Source organism: Arachis duranensis, chromosome 6, assembly GCF_000817695.3.
Source record: "Arachis duranensis cultivar V14167 chromosome 6, aradu.V14167.gnm2.J7QH, whole genome shotgun sequence".
Lineage (NCBI taxonomy): Eukaryota > Viridiplantae > Streptophyta > Magnoliopsida > Fabales > Fabaceae > Arachis > Arachis duranensis.
This window is the reverse complement of record NC_029777.3, coordinates 102,601,561-102,619,816: the sequence shown is the minus strand read 5'-3', so window position 1 is coordinate 102,619,816 and position 18,256 is coordinate 102,601,561. Positions and strand designations below refer to the sequence as shown.

The 18,256-nt window shown below is 36.1% G+C and overlaps 1 protein-coding gene across 1 annotated transcript; it reads left to right on the top strand.

Moving 5' to 3' along the window:
• Positions 1–9,532: 9,532 nt before the first annotated feature.
• LOC107495172 (TOM1-like protein 9) lies at positions 9,533–16,557 on the top strand. Its single transcript, XM_016116270.3, has 10 exons — positions 9,533–9,914; positions 11,151–11,229; positions 12,280–12,378; positions 12,470–12,583; positions 12,824–12,984; positions 13,627–13,708; positions 13,960–14,045; positions 14,226–14,429; positions 14,987–15,486; positions 15,711–16,557. The coding sequence occupies exons 1-10, from the start codon at positions 9,814–9,816 to the stop codon at positions 16,310–16,312; spliced, it is 2,028 nt and encodes a 675-aa protein (XP_015971756.1). The 5' UTR covers positions 9,533–9,813; the 3' UTR covers positions 16,313–16,557.
• Positions 16,558–18,256: the final 1,699 nt, after the last annotated feature.

The window sequence follows — 18,256 nt, the reverse complement described above, 5'->3', positions numbered from 1 at the left end:
ACTTTGTCTAAAAATTTATTCCCTCTGATTCTTTTTACTTGTCACGGTTGCTTTTTGATACATCATTGATCAATTGACATTGTCCCAAGTAACATAATTAACATATAAATGGAAATGGAGAGAATATTATTGACTGTTGATAACTCAATATAACTCATCTAGTAGGTTGAAAATGACACCAAGTAGTGTTTTAATTAAACTTTCTGCTGTTTCTGCAGATTCTTCAACAATTCATACTATGTAAGAGTTGGAGGAGTAAGTACATCTGACTTGAACAGATTGGAGATGAGCTTTCTGTTTGACAAACGTGCTTGGGAATTGTAGCGCAGCTGAAAATCACGCCTAGAGGAAGAAATCGCGCCTGTGACTAGGGGTGGCAATGGGTAGGGTAGGGTAGAGTTTGGAGTCAACCCTAATCCTATCCTATCCGCGGGTTGAGATTTTTATATAAATTCAATTCTATCATATCCGCGGGTTGAGAATATCTCAACCCTAACCCTACCCGCTCTTAACCCGCGGATATCCGACCCTACCCGCGGGTTATAAAAAATGATGCAACATTATTATATAACTTGATGATAATTTAAAATAGAACTGACTTTTATGTAAAAAAAAGTTTATTAAATTATCAATTAATGATCTTCTTTTAATGACTAAGGATCTTTTATATTTAGTGAGAGGTCTTTGGTTCAACATCCACTTAGAACATATTTTTATACAAGTATATAACATATACATATATAGGGTGCGGGTTGGTCGGGTAAGGTTAAAGCTCAACCCGCACCCTACTCGACCCGCATGAAAACCCTACCTGCACCTTACCCTATCCGTTGCGGATCGGGTTAGCAACCTTACTCGACCGGGTGGGATCGGATTGGGTACCTGCGAGTAGGGTACATATTGCCACCCCTACCTATGACAAAGAGAAAGAGGAGAAAATCGTGTGACAGAGAGGGGGAAATAGGAGAGAATTGTGCGTGAGAGGGGGAAGGAGGTGCGTGTAATCGATATTGGGGAGAGTAGGGTGGTGTTGAGTGAGAGTGGATTTGGTTTTTAATTTTTTAACTTTTGTATTTGTATACATATCTATATATAGTAGTTGAAATTGGTGTACATGTAACATAACCGTTATAGAATAGTTGTGTGTTCAACAATAAAAATGTTTTTGGAGATCATAGTCGGTATCTGATATCTCCCATCTTTTGTGAAGGTATCTTCCTTGCATGTATGGAATTTAGGTTTTTTTTGGATATAGAAAAAAAAATTGAAAGGAAAAAAAATAAAAAGAAAAAAATGAGAGAGAGAAAATAGAAGGAAAAATGGAGTTATTTGTGTGTTGTTTGGATGAAAAGAAAAGGTTTAATTACTCTGCAGGTTCCTATAGTTTCACCGAATTTTCAATTAGGTCCCTATATTTTTTTTCTTTTCAATTGGGTCCCTGTACCTTATTTTTTTTTCAATTAAGTCCCTATTAACGTTTGACGTTAAAAAAAACGTTAGTGAGCTATGGAATGACTTATTTACCCCTGTCTTCTCCCTATAAACACTCGCATTGCAGTATCTGAGGTTTCTCTTCTTCTCCCTTCTTCAATTTCAGTTTTCATATTCTCCAACTTTATGGCACATAGTCAAGAAACCTCATTCATTCTCTCTTCGGGAAGCTGTGTTTTCAGGAGCTCGTACTCGAAGGAAAGAAGACACTTGTGTTTCTGTGGAGAGGCAGTAACCGTCCGCCATTTCTCAGCCGTTTCTGACCATGGTAGAAGGTATGTTACTTGTGGGAAGATACCAAAATGCAACTTTTTTGAGTGGATTGATGATTTTGATCGGATTGAGGTTGATGATGGTGCAAAGAATGGGTGGCCAAAGGAAAAGGAAAGGTGGGTTCACTGTTTGTGTGGTGACACTCTGAGTCTTCAAATTTCAGGAACAACAAAGAATCCTAATAGAAGATTTGTTTCATTCCCTAACAGAAGATGCAAATTTTTTGAGTGGGTTGATGAAGTTGGTGCAAGAAGTAACGTGTCTGCTGCTGCTGTTGGAGTTGTTGGAACACAAAATTCTGCTAAGCTGGAGGCTGAAATGTGAAAATTAGATGCACAAGAAAGAAAGATAGAGAGGCTAAACGTGGAGATGGAGAGATTAATTGAAGGCAAAGAAATAGATGCTTGTGTGGGTAGATTATGTGATGAGTTGAATATTCTCCGAGAACAAGTTGGGAGGTTGGATGACAATATGAAAATTCAATGTAAAATGCAATATATGCTATTTATGTTTTTGCTAGTCTTAATAATTGGAATGTGGTTTGCAAGAGTTTAGAGTTATGTGTGCTATGAAGTTGTAATATAAGAGATTGTATGGCTTCAATCCAATTAAAGTTAATTAAGTTTAGTTTGAATCAATTTTGCACTTTGATGTATTTTGTGTGTATAACAAATGATAGTTGGGAAGCAACTTTATCAATCTGAATAGTTAAATTTTCACAATTGACAACAACTTACAGCAAGAAGTGGCTAGAAAATATGCTACATATATTTTCATTAAGTGTTCCTGTAAGCCATACTTATACAAAATATCATAACATAAGTGGTCATATAATATGCCACATATAGCTAAGCCAAAATAAAGATCCAAAAAGTGCAACAATTAAAAGTGGTCCAACCTGATTACAAAATATCAAAATAGTGGTCCTATCCACATAATAAACAGTGGCCACATAGACATAATTCATCACAAGATATACTATTTAACAGCAACCCCAACAACCCTAACTATAAATATAAAGAGACTTCAGTCATCACTTAGGTCTATATGTAGACTAGGTGCTCCTTTTTGCTTCATCACTCCTAACTTCAGCCGCCCACTTCTCCTCACACCAAACACCTTTGTCTTTGGTAAAGGTTGAGAAAATGCTTTAGGTGCTTGGTCAGATTTTGCAGTTGCCACAGCTAGGAGAGGCTGGGAGGCTGGCCCTTCAAGAGGTAAGGCTTGTTGTGAGGTGGCTGTGGTTGGAGCCACTGCACCGGTGGATGTGGTTGGAGCCTGAGAAGCTGAAGTTGCAAGTATGGGAAGTGGTTGAGTGGAGACAGCAACAGCAGGTGTGGCAGGTAGCTGTTAGGAAGATGCAGGTGTGGTGGGGAGTGGTTGTGAAGATGTAGCTCTACCCCTTCCTCTACCCCTTCCCCTGCCCCTTCCTCTTCCCCTGCCTACCCCTGTTTGCCTTATTCACTCAGATCTGCGGATATTCATACCGGATCTGTTGTCGGCAGCAGGATTAGTGTCAACAGCAGTTGCAGGATCAGCAGCAGCAGCAGTAGGCACAGTGTCAGCAGCGTTCGAACCTTCTCCGTTGGCGGCAGCAGCAACACCAGGTTCTGAAATCAGGTAAACAGCAGATTGCAACATGAATATTCAGCTCTTTTTTCAATGAATTTATAATCCATTTACAATTTATTTATAACACAACATAATCAATTGATAATCATCTTATAGTCTATTTATAAGGCAGCATAATTTGTTTGCAATCCAAATCAATTCACAACAATTTATAACACAACATAATAAATTTTCATACACCTCAAATACCCTATAATTTCGAATTTAAAACAGTAAAAGCAACAGTTTGTAGGTTTAGATTTGCATGATACCTGACACTATTGGATTGGGACAATGCCTTCTATTATGTCCATATTGGCCGCAGTTGCTACATGTAACAGATGAACCCGTCCTCCTTAGCTTTGTCTGAGAACGGTTCTTATCAGGTTCTCTGATCCTCACCATCCGTGGTCTTCCTGGCTTCACCCTAAAGATGGGAGGTATGATGGTGTCACACTCAACCTTCGGCCACATATTTTCTCCATTGATTGGAGAAACTAAGTTACCATAAGTTGCAACATAGGCTGCTGGGCTATAAAATTTGCTGCAATAATCTTTTGGACTGTCCCCTTTCTCGAATATGGCACAACAAGCATGCGGGCAGGGCATTCCACATAACCCCCAAAATCTGCAGCTACACGTTCCAGCCAACAAGTCAACCACAAACCTCTCAACAATCATCCGATTCTTATGAGAAACTTCGTATTTCAGTCCTCCAGCCCATCTTGCTTGCCACTCCATAGCTCGCGTAGCAATGACATCAAGCCTCTTTTTGGGTTTAGGCATGATTGTACCCTCATATTTTTCGGCCTTCTTCTTTTTTTCAGCAAACCGAGACATCCAATAACATCGAATCCACTCGAACATAGTAAGTATGGGCTTGTATCTTGCCTCCAAGATCCTACCATTGAAAGCTTCAGATATGTTATTCATCAACATGTCGCTCTTAGCAAGAAACGTGAAATGGCTCTTGCACCAGAGCTTTGGATCCAATGATGATAACTTTTCATAGCATTGACGGTTGATGTTCATTAGTTGAGTCATCCTCCTCTCCCATTCCTCAACATATGTAGCTTTAGCTATTGATAAAATTAGATCCCGCAAAACAGTCCCACCTCCATATGCTTTCTTGTAATTCGCATACAGATGTCTCAAGCATAATCGATGCTCTAACGCCGACATCATCTCTTGAATAACTTGCATCAAACCCTACAGCACAACATATATAATTCAGATTCATATAGCTGCATCATATCATATATAATAACTTTTTATAGAGCTGCAACATAGCATATATAATTCAGTTATAAAACGCAGCAACATATGAGATAAATTTCAATTTTCAGTAGCTACAATATATCATATTAAAAGTAAATAAATTAATAAATAAATAAAAAAAGGTAAATTCTTATATCACTGTTTTTGTTTTTCCCCATAAAAATAACTTTTCAAATTTAGACATAATCAAATGATGAATCGATGCAAAAGAAATGAGACTTGTGCATCTATGATTTAAAGGTCCACCATGATTACTGACAGAACATTTCAATAATCTCAAAAATCAAATAAAGAAACTTGATAAGAAAAGTGACATGCATTATTCTGGTGCTTAATGAGGTCTACACTATAGATATATTTTAATAGCAATATTTATTGTGTGGCCAATGAGGTCTACACTATAGATATATTATTCGCATCCCTTTTTCTTTGTGGCTTTCTTTTCCTCATTGCATGCTCTGTTTTGACTTTTGACTATGAAATTGATTTTAAATTTAGGCAAATGTTCCCCATCATTTCCAATTCTTATCTATTCTAATCTGGAAGTTAGGCTGTGTTCCGTTTTTTGTTCAAACACAAGCAACAAATAATACATCTAATTTTATGGCATAGGCCTTTCTTTGCATTGTTTGCTAACTTATACTATAGCATTCAGCATGGGAGGATATATTTGAATTGTATTAAATGGAAGAAAAGTAAATGTTAACAGAAATTTAAGAGGCCAAAGAGACAAGATCTAACATCTTTTGTTTTTTTTTTCTGCACACAAGTTAGAAAAATCACATTTACCAATGGAATTATCAAACACAAATAACAACAGGACAAAGATATACAAAGAATATATTGACCACCCTTCAAGTGGCAGCCATCTACTCCTATGATAGGCCTGCAACCAGCCAAAAAGCCTTGCTTGAAAGAATTTAGACACATGTACATCCTCATAAACCTTGGCTAGTGTGTAATTGAAGGTCTGTCAACCAAAATCTGAGTAGTAGACCCGGGATTTGTCCTCATAATCTCTGCACAATAATCTCTGAGCTTGCCATATTGTAGAATAGCCCTGTCATGTACTTCTTCCCGCGCCTTTCTCCTCGCCCAATAAGCCTTTGTTACTGAAATATTAGCCATGTATTTATCCTAAATAGTCTGAATTACTGTTGCAATCTTCATCTCCTCCCCCTACTAATATTGGTAACAATCTTCTGAGACACCCAACTACTTGATGCAAGCCTACCGCTATAATCTCGTCCACAAGTGTGCTTTCCATTAAGGGTCTTCAGCCGAAAGCAATCGGAACCACCAACTTTGGATGCAAACGCCATTCACCTACACTTCCCTTTCTTTCCTCTACAGCCCACTCTACATCTAATCTTATCATTCTTGATATACCTAATATCCCTTCCATTCAACAGAGCATGCTCCCTAATAGCATCCTTAAACTGACCAAGTGACTTGAACTCCAATCCCACCTTAAACACATATTCCCTACTCATCTCAGCCTCATTGTATTTAGGATATCTTCTCTTCTTAATCATATCATCCGAATCTCCCTCATAGCTATCAATATCTTCAGTTTCATAACCCTCGGAAATCTCTCCAACCTCAACATCATCCCTAACGGCTGCGTCTTTCACAGCAGCATCAACACCACCAGTTTGAGCATTGTCATGTTCATTTAAAGGGCCATCAAATCTCCCAAAAGCATTTCCAACTCCACCATCATTTCCATCTTCAACGTCAAATCCAAAATGATCCTCGTGGTCTCCATCGTCTGCACTGTCATCAAATCTATCCTCCTCACTCGACGCTTCTGATTCACATTCAATCTCTACTTCTACGAAACCACTCTCATTGTACTCAGCTTCAGTTGGCACATAGTCCTTATCATTCAAACATATCTCAACACCGTTACCTTTCCTACAGCCATCAACAACATACACCGAGCAATGCTTAACAGTTTGTGACACTAATAACCTACCCATTCTTATGGCATCTCCATCACTCATCAACTCTCTGAGACCCGAGCTCAATTGACAGCCTGGTTCACAGTACCAGATCCTGGCATTCCCTTTGTACCCTAACTTTTGCAACTCACTAACTATTTCTTGCAAACTCCATTCATCGAGCTCATAATGCATATCTTCCAACACCTTTTCCCCCAAATATTCTAGCCTGTTCCCTAAATCATGAAACTTGCCACCATGGTGTATGTTTATGGTAAAATCCTCCTCCCCCATCCCTACAGGTATTAAAAACAGAAACATAATCTATTTAAAGTAACATCGGCACAGCCACAATAATCAACATTCAAGAATAAACAAAATTCATCATCCAATGCCATAGTAGCTACATTCAATCACATAATTTGAAAAAAAGGTCGAGACTTTCATAAGTTGAAACCATCAGCATATATTACACTTTTACAAATCTCCCATTGAAAGCAAAATCTATTTAATAAAAATAGAAATAGAATCAATTCAAAGCACCACCATCACAGCAACAACAGTCAAACAATGCCATATTTTTTTTTGCAAAAAATTAACATAAATATCAACTTTTAACATTGAAAAAATTAGGGTTTTTTCTTTGTCACTTACTTGCAGAAACTTCGACTGCAGGGAGATGGAGCAGAGGCGTGGTCGGAGGCTCGGCAACGTGCGGCACGGTGACTCCAGGCGAGGGCCTTCACCGCGATGGAAGGAAGACGCCTTGGCCGGACAAATCGTGGAGAAGACCTCAGAGAAGAACGACGATCAAGGGCCCAGCGCAGAGAGAAGGCAACGGAGGGGACACCAGCAACCGTCTGTCGCAGTCGATGGCAGACACACACGCCGTCGATGGAGGCAGGAGACGGAGAAGACAGGAGAAACTTAGGGTTTCTTTTTTTCTTAGGAATGAAATGTGAGGGGTTATTTGGGTATTAGGAAAAAATTCAGATTACTTCACCAAGCCTCTACAGCTAATTGCTAAGAATATTCCTTTTTTATGAAGAATATTCTGTTATCTCAAACGGTACACTGACGACAGGGACTTAATTGAAAAAAAATAAGGTACAGGGACCCAATTGAAAAGAAAAAAAATATAAGGACCTAATTGAAAATTTGGTGAAACTATAGGGACCTGCAGAGTAATTAAACAAAAAAAAAATAGAGAAAATTTTTTTTTTGTTTAGATAAAAAGAAATATGAAATAAAAAAATCATAATAGTATAAAATTACATTAATATTCTTATTTATATTATATGTAAATCATAATTTATTAATAATAAAGAATAAATGTGTAATTTTATTAATATTTGTCATTTTTTTTCTAATTTTATCCCATCTTTGAGATGAAAATATTTTAATAAAAATCTTACATTATTTTTTTTATGTTATTTTCTCTTTTCATTTGAACAAAAAAAATTTACTTTTCTATTATTTTCTTTTTCTTCAAATTCCCCCAATCCAAAGAATGTGTTAGAGTTGTGGGAAATTGATAACTTACCTCTAAAGTTGGGTCAAAGGATCGAAGTTAGTATGTAATTGAGTGAGAGTGACCTCCCAATCTATTGGGCCAAGTCGAGTAGAAATGAACTTGGTTATAATTATATAAAATATTTTATAAATATATCAAAATTAAACTCTATTTTTAATATATATTTATAAGAATAATTAATGTTTGAAATCTTGAATGTATAAGTTAAACAGTTAAGTTGATTTTTTAAAGTTAAATTATTGAGTTAAATTTCAATTTGGCACATAAAATTTAATTTGATACTCAATTTAAATTTCTACGATTTTATTGGTTTCAATTAGAACCTCAAATTATAGTAATAATAGATTTTAGTTGTTTTTACAATGATTTTCGTCACTAAAATGCTTATCTACTTATCTAACACATTTATTTGATATTGTGGATTTTATGTTACTGCTAAAGTGTTGAGTGTGTTGGGTAACAATTAAATGGCGTAAGGATGAAATTCGAAACTCAATATGTCTCCTGCGATTGAAATAAAACTCTAGACAAAATTCTAAATGTCTCAAATTAATAATTAATCATCATCTTTGTAGGAATGATTGAGAGTAACAGTTAAATTTATGCAAATATATGACTTAGTAGAGTTCCCAAAACTTTGACTGTTACTCCTAATTATTTTTGCGAAGACAACGATAAATTATTAATTTAAGACATTTGAGACTTTGTTTAGGGTTTTATTTCAATCACAAGGCCAGATTGAATATTTAAATTTCATCTCCACGCGAAAATTATTGTAGGAATAACTGAGATCCACTATTGCTAATTTGGAAGTTTTAATAGGGACTAATAAAATTGTAGAGATTAAATTGAATATCTAATCATATTTTAAGAATTAAATTGAAATTTAACTCAAAATTATTAAGATAGTGTTTGGCTAAGAGACGGACTAAAATAAGTCTAAAAATTATATTTGGTGTAAAGTGAAAGAAAGAGATTGAAATAGAAATAGAACTCTAATTTAATTTGTACAAAGAATAAAATTAGAATTAATTAATTGAAATGAAGATTTGTTAAGTATAAAATATTATTAAATTTTTAGTCTCTATCCTAATAAATTTTAATCTTTTACATTCTTACTTTTTAAAGATACTAAAATACTAAAATTTTAGAAATAAAAATTAAAATTTTAATACTAATCCCTAAATAAAAAAAATAATACTAAATCTCAATTTTCTAGTCTCCATTACAATATTCCAATACAAACGCTACTGGTTGAATCAGTTTTGGTCTAACTCGGCCGAAAGGGTGAGTTTGCTTGGCTGGCTTGGGTGATGCAACATCAATAGGGGTGGTCGGTAGCAGCAACGGCATCACGGTGCGAATTAAACCCACATAATACACGTGGCAACTTTTCATAAGCTCACTACTTTGTTTTTCCCTTCATGCTTCCAATTCTACCCCTCTTACCTTTCCTCAACGGATTCGCCAACGCTAATCTAGCAATGTTTCGTTCGTGAGAAAGATTCACGGAACTAACTAAGACGAAACGAGAAGCAGATAAGACCAAGTCGTTTATACTTTATATAGCCGGAATCTTTCTCCGATCGCGCCGGAAGCTCCGTTTTTAAGCTTCGTCGGAGAATCGCCGATCTTCCTTTTGTTTTCTTCTTTCTATTACTTCAGACCCGTCGGTAACCGGAGATGGTGAATTCTATGGTGGAACGCGCCACGAGCGACATGCTCATCGGACCCGATTGGGCCATGAACATCGAGATCTGTGACATGCTCAATCGTGACCCTGGGTACGCTTACTTCCCTTTCTCCTATTCCATCCAAAACGCAGCGTTTTGTGCTTCCAGTCTTCTCGTTACTTCTCTTTGTTTGATTGATTGTTTATTTATTTATTAATTTTCTTTGGAAGAATTGTTTGGAAGAATTGCTAACAAAAAACTTAAAGTTGAATTTGATCTTTTGGTTTTGATGCTATGACGGAATTCCGATCGAGTTGTCAGTTTAATTGGAATGAACTGCAAAGTTTCTGAACTATTGATTTGGTTTATGAACTAACTAATGCGTGCTTCAAAGTTTGAGGGTTGAGTGCTCTTAGTTTTTCGTTAGGGGATTTTTTGGCTGAACATTTTGAATTTGAATAATCAGTTACGGTGGATGGCTAAGATTTTGAACCTTAGTGCAGAAGTAGGGTTAACCTAGATGGACTTAGGTCTCCAATTCAAGGCTGCATAAAACTACGCTTCTCAGACTGTACTAGATGGTAGTTTTGTACACTGGACTGGCAATTTTTAGTGATAGTAGATGGCTACTACAGCGGGCTGTGAATGTTAGTGTGTTTCTCTGGCGATGCGCATTTGATGTGTCATGTCTAGTTTGCTGGTTGTTTTCCACAAGACTTCGTGATAAATATCCATTTTTGCTATGTCTGTGACTGATTTGCTGTGACTTTAGAACTTTGACCTTGTGTTGAAACCAGTTTGAGGTTTAGTCCGAGTGATTCTTTTGTGCATTGTTGATGGGCGAAAATGTGCTATCGGATTATCTTGATCTTCTTTATTAGGCTTTGGTGAAAACTCACATGTAGTTTGTCTTCATGTGAAGTTGATAGTGAGAACGGTTAGATAATTTGACATGTTTGATTGAATTATCATCTAATGGTTTTCAATATCAACTTCGTATGAAGACATTGCATGTGAGTCTCTATCTTAGGCTGTGCTTGATAAGTGTCTTAAGACAGAAATATAGACACTAAGACTGAGACTGATAAGATAGAAAATTAGGCTAGTTTTGTCCTCCAAAACAAATTTGGGTCTCCCTACATCTCTGTATTTCTGTCCTGTCTCGATTACCAAATGTATCCGTATTAATTGGTAATGAGTTCTTACAGTTTTGATTTTTGAACTTGATTTTCTTTTTAGTGATATAAGTGGAGTATGATTGATATGGATATTTGGTGTGTAATTTTTAACTTTGCCCTTTGTTTAACTTTCATATATTGAAAACTTGGGTTGGTTATGATTTGTCAGGCAAGCAAAGGATATTGTTAAAGGTATAAAGAAGCGGATTGGAAGTAAAAACTCAAAAGTCCAGCTACTTGCTCTAACTGTAAGCACTTTAATTCATCCTTTTTAAAACAAAATAAAAAATAAACTCAGATGTTAACATTGTTCAAGCTGATTTTTTCTTTTGTTTGTTTTTTGCTTCTTCCTTTTCTGGGCCATCTTTTCTTCAATTACTTTTTCACATTCCATTTTGACTTCATAAACATCTATTCATTTTACTGCTTTGAATGTTTATTTGGTTAATAATCTTGATTTTCATTGTAATTTTATGAACTTCTTTAAGATACCTTTCTTTTTTTATTAGTAAAGTTACATTGACAAGTGCTTCAATTGTTTGGTAAAATATGATGAGAAATTTAGTGAAGGTAAAGGAAAGTTCAACTCAAAAACATATTTGATGAAAATTTATTTTATAAACCATATAAAAGGATCCAATGCAAGAGGAAATATAATAATAAGAAGTCAACAGTCCTTTTCCAACCAGATGAAATTGGTTACATGATTCGGAAGACGTGAATAATATGCTTAACAGTGCTACAGTGCCTTTCTTCCTCTCGATGAACAATACTGATGTGCTAATGTGAGCACTACTCTTCTACAATAGTACAGTAGGAGCAACAAATGGAATTTACTCCTTATATTCTACATCAATGGATTCCTTGTAACTTGCACATTTTGTGCTAGGTTTTTTGCTAAGATTAATTTATGCCTTTGGAGACTGTTTTCAAATGAAATGCTTATAATGGAGTAGTTGATTACATAACAGGATCCAGTATGATGTTGTTTACTCTCATTATCATAAAAATCATTGCTTCCTATTTGATTAGCTGAGGATTGAAATTTTTTGTGTGTTATCATGTTACTTTGTCATAGTTTGTTACAATGGGATTCATCAGAAGTTTACCGTTATGTCTTTAATTTTCAAATTGAATTTTTTTATTGATGATATGGGGTAGAATTGTAGAAGCCACATACCTATTCTAATGGTGTTTTTTTCAGCTAGAAAGTATTATGTCTAGTCTGGATATAATTGACACGTTTGACTCTATCTGTGGCAACTCATTTGGTCTTGTACTATTCTGCTGTATTTTAGTTACTGGAGACAATCATAAAGAACTGCGGAGACATTGTTCACATGCATGTTGCAGAGAAAGATGTGCTTCATGAGATGGTGAAAATAGCAAAGAAGAAGGTATCATAAATTTTGAACGTTTTCATTGTTTTCTTATGTTAGTGGCCTCTTCTTGTACAATATTTGATTTTATTTCTCATGCCAATTGTAGCCTGATTTTCATGTCAAAGAGAAGATACTGATTCTTGTAGATACATGGCAAGAAGCCTTTGGAGGTCCCCGATCAAGATATCCGCAGTATTATGCTGCATACCAGGAACTGCTGGTATGTTTACCACAATGTTGTTCAGTTATATTTTTTGTTTTATTTTATTTTATTTTTTAACTAAGTAATAAGGAAAGCAGTTTATCAGAGCAAGATGTATCATTTTTTCCTTTCAATAGGATGTTTATCTGATTCCTTATATATGGATCTAGAATATGAGCTTTTATACTTGGATATTGACATAACCTTTTAAAATTTAAGTGTGTTTCCTTTAACTTATAAAGGATTCGTTTATTTCAGCGTGCTGGGGCAGTATTTCCCCAGAGATCTGAGCAATCTGCACCGGTGTTCACACCTCCACAAACACAGCCATTAGCATCATACCCTCCAAACATACGTGACTCTGATACTCGGCAGGACACAGCTGGTTCCTCTGCAGAGTCTGAGTTTCCAACATTAACGTATGTTTCTAATTATCTTTCTTGTCATCAAAAGGTTGACTTGGTACTTGTAAATATTCTTCTAGTGACACTAAATATTGTAATAATAAATATTAAATTCATTACATGTCTATTCCTGTTGAAGAATTTCTTTGTTCAGATCTGCTCTGCATTGTATTTTGATTGTTACTTTTTTTTTTAATTAAAAAAAAAGAAAAGAAAAACAGTTGTTGTATTATCCCTGATTAAATCAAACAAAGTTATAATGTTTTTGAGGAAATAATGATAAGTAGATAAATATGCAAAATATAGCTTAAGGAGGAATCCGTGCATGAACAATTTCTGTTTTTCCTTTATTGTCTGTAATTTCTTATTGCTCCCTTTCATTTCTCACTTTATATGATTATGATTAAATATAAAAACTGCAGGTATTGATCATTGATCAGTGTTTTTTAAGTGTCAAAGGGTATTTTTGACTTAGAAGATGTTAAACTCTGAATTTCCATGGTTCCAAAGTAAAACATTTATTTTTAGTGGAACGTCCAACTGCTCCATATTGTATGTACTGATGCTGATATTATTGTGATGATGGAAATTATGCTCTGGTACAGATTGCTGTTTGCAGTTATGGACTATTTTGTTTAATTGATCTTTCTTTGGCAGTCTGACCGAAATTCAGAATGCACGGGGTATTATGGATGTTCTCTCAGAAATGCTAAATGCATTAGACCCTAGTAATAAAGAAGTAAGTTCTGAACTTCCTCAGTTTCACAATAAAGTTGGTATCTTAAATCATCCGGTCTTAATGGCTTCCTAAGTCCCAAATAACAATGCCATGATTTCTGTTGAGTATTCAATTTTTAGTAATTAGATTTTCCCTTCTGAACATGCTGCTAATGTATGAATATGGGTTTCTTTCAGTTCAAAAAGACTATTGATTGTCGTGTTATAAAGAATGTGCTCCTGCTTGACCTAATATATTTTGCCTGTTTTCAGGGTCTTAGGCAGGAGGTTATTGTTGACTTGGTGGAGCAGTGCCGAACATACAAACAGAGAGTGGTACACCTTGTTAACTCAACTTCGTAAGGCCTGATGTCCCTTTCTGCAAAATTATGATAGGACTGTCATGCATGATGTTCTTTAAATGTTTGGTTCATGTTAGTCAAATTGTTGATTTATTCTTTGATCAAAGAATTTAATAGGTCTTACTAAGAAGAATTTAACAAGGTCATTATTGTGGTGGCTTTTGACTGTTTTCCTAGTGATGAATCACTGCTTTGCCAAGGACTAGCTCTGAATGATGATCTGCAGCGTGTGCTTGCCAAGCATGAATCTATTTTGTCAGGAACTCCTACTCAGAATCAAAAACCCCCAGAGAATTCAAAGCCTGCAACTGCTGGAGCACTTCTAGATGTTGATGCTCCTTTGGTTGATACTGGAAATTCTAGCAAACAAATTGATAGAAGGTAATTGACTCTATTATTTCTTGATATTGTTTTGCTTATGTTGCATTATCTGCATTCATAAAAACCACTATTGGTTTTACCTTATAGAAATAATCCAATTAATTCAATACTGTGCTCCACTCAATATTCTTGTAGTAGAACACAATATAGGGTTAATGCTCACAAAACCGAGGCTCTGTGCTAGTCTTTTAATTTTGAAATGAATAGTTTAGTGGTAGTCATCATAAAGATTTACGAAGGTGGGATAAGTTTTCAGATTTAGGCAATATATTACTTGAGTCAAGACTATGTTAAGATCATGAAAAATCTCCAATTGTGTGTAGTTAACCCATTAATAATCAGTTTATTATATCCTGCCGATAGTGAGCTAGGAGATCGGTGTAATTCTGGCTGCAGATTTAAATTTTGTTATTGTTATTTGTTTTATTTTATTTTTTGGTATAAACATGTAGAAATAGATTTAGGTATGAAATATAGTTGACCTCATCTATTTGGCACCTTCTAAATAGATGGATCGTCATACTTGTTCAATATTTTTATAATGTATTTACCTGCAGCTCCCCTCCTAGTGCTGAAGCAGGATCCTCAACATTGAATCAGTTATTGCTTCCTGCACCCCCCACCGCCAATGGTTCAACCATCCCTGCCAAGGTTGATCCCAAATTCGACCTGCTCAGTGGTGATGACTATGCCTCACCAAAAGCAGATACTTCACTTGCTCTTGTTTCTCTTGGAGAACAACAGCCTGCTACTCCTGTGAATCAGCAGAATGCCCTTGTTCCTTTTGATGTGTTTTCTAATGGTAATAATGCAGCAGCGGCTACACCTGTCAGTACTCAGCTAAACCAGCCACCTAATTTTGCTGGCCAAACCAGTCAGATTCCTACCCAATTTCAACAACAGCAGAGTTTTGTATCTCAAGGTGGATTTTACCCCCAAGGAAGTGCACCAAACGCAGGGTCACCTCAGTATGAGCAGTCACTCTATACACAAAGTTCAGGTCCCGCCTGGAATGGTCAGGTTGCACAGCAGCCACAGCCATCTTCGCCTGTTTATGGTGCATTTATGTTTCTTTGTTCAATTCAAACAATAATTTTTTATGTAAACTTTTCACAATTATATCTCTTCAATTTTTTTAGTTTTCAATGTTTTTGTTTCCCAACTAACTGGCAGTCATATGCCAAGTTTGTGACTGGATAGATGAAGAGAACGCAAGCCTACAACATTTCTGCACTAGTATAAGACTCTATTGCATGTCTCATATATTTGTGCGTTTGACAGGCACACAAAACACTGGATCACTGCCGCCACCTCCCTGGGAAGCTCAAGCGGCAGATAATGGCAGTCCAGCTGCAAGCACTCCATTTCCGCAACCACCACAAGTTAGTCAAGTGATGATGACAAATGGCGCCGCAAATTCTCAGGGCCCTCAAACAATGGGCAATGGCCAGGTTGCTGGAATATATATGCAGCCAACTGCCAACAGTTATACGCCAGCAATCAATAACCATGTTGGTCAACACAATCAATTCGGCATGCATCCTCAACATATTCAAGGCGTGGCAGGGCCCTACATGGATGGTATGATGCCAAATCAAATGCAAGCTGGTCCAGTGGCTTCCATGTATCCTCAACAAATGTACGGAAATCAATTTATGGGATACGGCTATGGTCAGCAACAAGGAGTTCCATATATTGAGCACCAAATGTATGGTTTATCTGTTAGAGATGATGGTGGTTTAAGAAGCTCTTACCAGTCTTCTACTACATCTTATGCTCCATCTGGGAAGCCTTCCAAGCCAGAAGATAAGCTATTTGGTGACCTTGTTGACATGGCAAAGGTGAAGCCGAAACCTGCTCCAGGTCGAGCTGGTAGCATGTAAAAACTATGACTGGGTTTGCTTTTTTCACCCATTAGCTAACTCCTATCTTATACTGCTTTTTATTTTTCATTTACTTTTATGTTTTTATAATATATATCTTTTCATTTTTGTCACATAATGTTTTTGTTTGTTTGTCTGGGACTTAGACATTTGGAATATGTACATTCATTTTAGAGAAGAAACATTTGAAAATGGAAAAAAAAAAGGCTAGACCATCTTTTGGGTTGGATTGAAGCTTTGTGACATTTCACATTTTAAATTGCTCACTGCTGTTCAGGATTGTTGAATCTAACGGTGACTGAAATCTTGAACATGATTGTTACATTTCATTATTACGTCAAATCGACTATAGAGTTGTAATGGTTATGATGTTTCAGAAACTAATGGCCAAGATTGGTAGGTTCCTAGGGCGAAAGGTGTATGGGAGTTTGTATTTGAAGAGGATATCACTTTGCTTTTTAGTAGGCAGCATTGAAATATTGCCTTTCTAATTGTTGGCAAATAGCATAATTATTTCGTAACGTCTTTCAATGTAGCCTATAGAAGCCGCATTGTCAAATACTTTTCTCTTTTATTATAATTTTGTTTTTGGTTGTTAGAACAATAACATGATTTGAGCATAAAGGAAGAGTGATTCAGTTGGATAAACTAGATATATGTTAAGATAGAAGAAATACCCAATTTCGTCTGTCTAAGGATAACGCGATTCTGAACCAAAAAAAAAAAATGAAAGAAACAATTTGGCCTAGACCTTAATTGTTGTGAAACAACTCATTCTTTTCGTAAAATTTATGCGTAGCGTTAATGGAACCCAGTTGGCATGTTAATGTGATGACGTGGAATCGGTCAACGACGGATTTTTTTTTTTGGTTAACGACGGATTTATTCTACCGTCACCAACATCGACCTCCATTATATGACACTTAAGATTTAAGAATTAGTCGAAAATTGATTTGTACCATTTTCACGAACCCCAACCTCTATCTTATCCTTACCCTCGCTCACACCGCCACTATACTCTATCCTTCCATCATCATTATCATGGTTAACAGCAACGTTTACCACCCACCAACACTTCCCTCACACCGCCACCGACCCTTTTTCCAAATCCCACACGACCATCATCTCCTTACCCCCAAATCCCGCAACAACCACCATTGCAAACTATAAATCAATTCAATCATCAACAACAATTGAGAGAGAGAGAGAGAATGGCATGGAGGTGGAAATTGAGATTGGGGTTGGTGAGAGTGAGCAAATTCGTCCTTCACTAATTTTATCTTCCAACGTGCAGTGGCACTTAACGGCCATGTCATTACACTTATTTGTCAGCTAAGCAAGTTACGTTAGTAGTTTACAGAGGGTTACATTGTCTCTTAGGATTAGGGGTTGAATTGTCCTATTTTATTTTGTCAAAAAAGTCCTTTTGTACTTTGAAGAAACGGACAAAAACCGAATTGAGTAAATACTCAAAAAGACATGGCGTAGTTTCATCAAATTCACACAACAAAGTAGTCATGAAAGAACATAATTTCAAAGTTATTATTTATGAAGCAGGATGTTATTATAAATGACATATAAAGCTCATTATTGCTTCATTTTGTTATCCAAAATCCAGATTACTATTTTCTCCAATCAGGCTTTCGTCACAAAAGTGAGAGGGGAGTGTTTGTACTCTAGGACTTGGTATTTGGCTCATGATTATTACAAAGAAGGCAATTATTTGACCTCTATTGCAACTCTACAAGCATGACGAGTTGCATGATAAAACCAAAAGAATCTAAATCTGATGGTTGTGTCATGAAACCACTCATTCTAAAAGTTTAAACTGATAGGAGAAGGTAACGCTAATGGTTATATCTCTAACATTTCTGCTCAAGCAAGAGCCTTTCTTTTTGGGTTTGCTTGATTTGCTATTTTTTTTATTTTTTGAGTTGTAACTGA

What these genes read in the sequence shown, in the direction of transcription:
- LOC107495172 (XM_016116270.3), top strand. Translation starts at nt 9,814, where the DNA reads ATGGTGAATTCTATGGTGGAACGCGCCACGAGCGACATGCTCATCGGA. An exon ending in TCCAGCTACTTGCTCTAACT is followed by an intron (nt 11,230 to 12,279) that starts GTAAGCACTTTA and finishes GCTGTATTTTAG; the next exon opens with TTACTGGAGACAATCATAAA. An exon ending in CTGCATACCAGGAACTGCTG is followed by an intron (nt 12,584 to 12,823) that starts GTATGTTTACCA and finishes CGTTTATTTCAG; the next exon opens with CGTGCTGGGGCAGTATTTCC.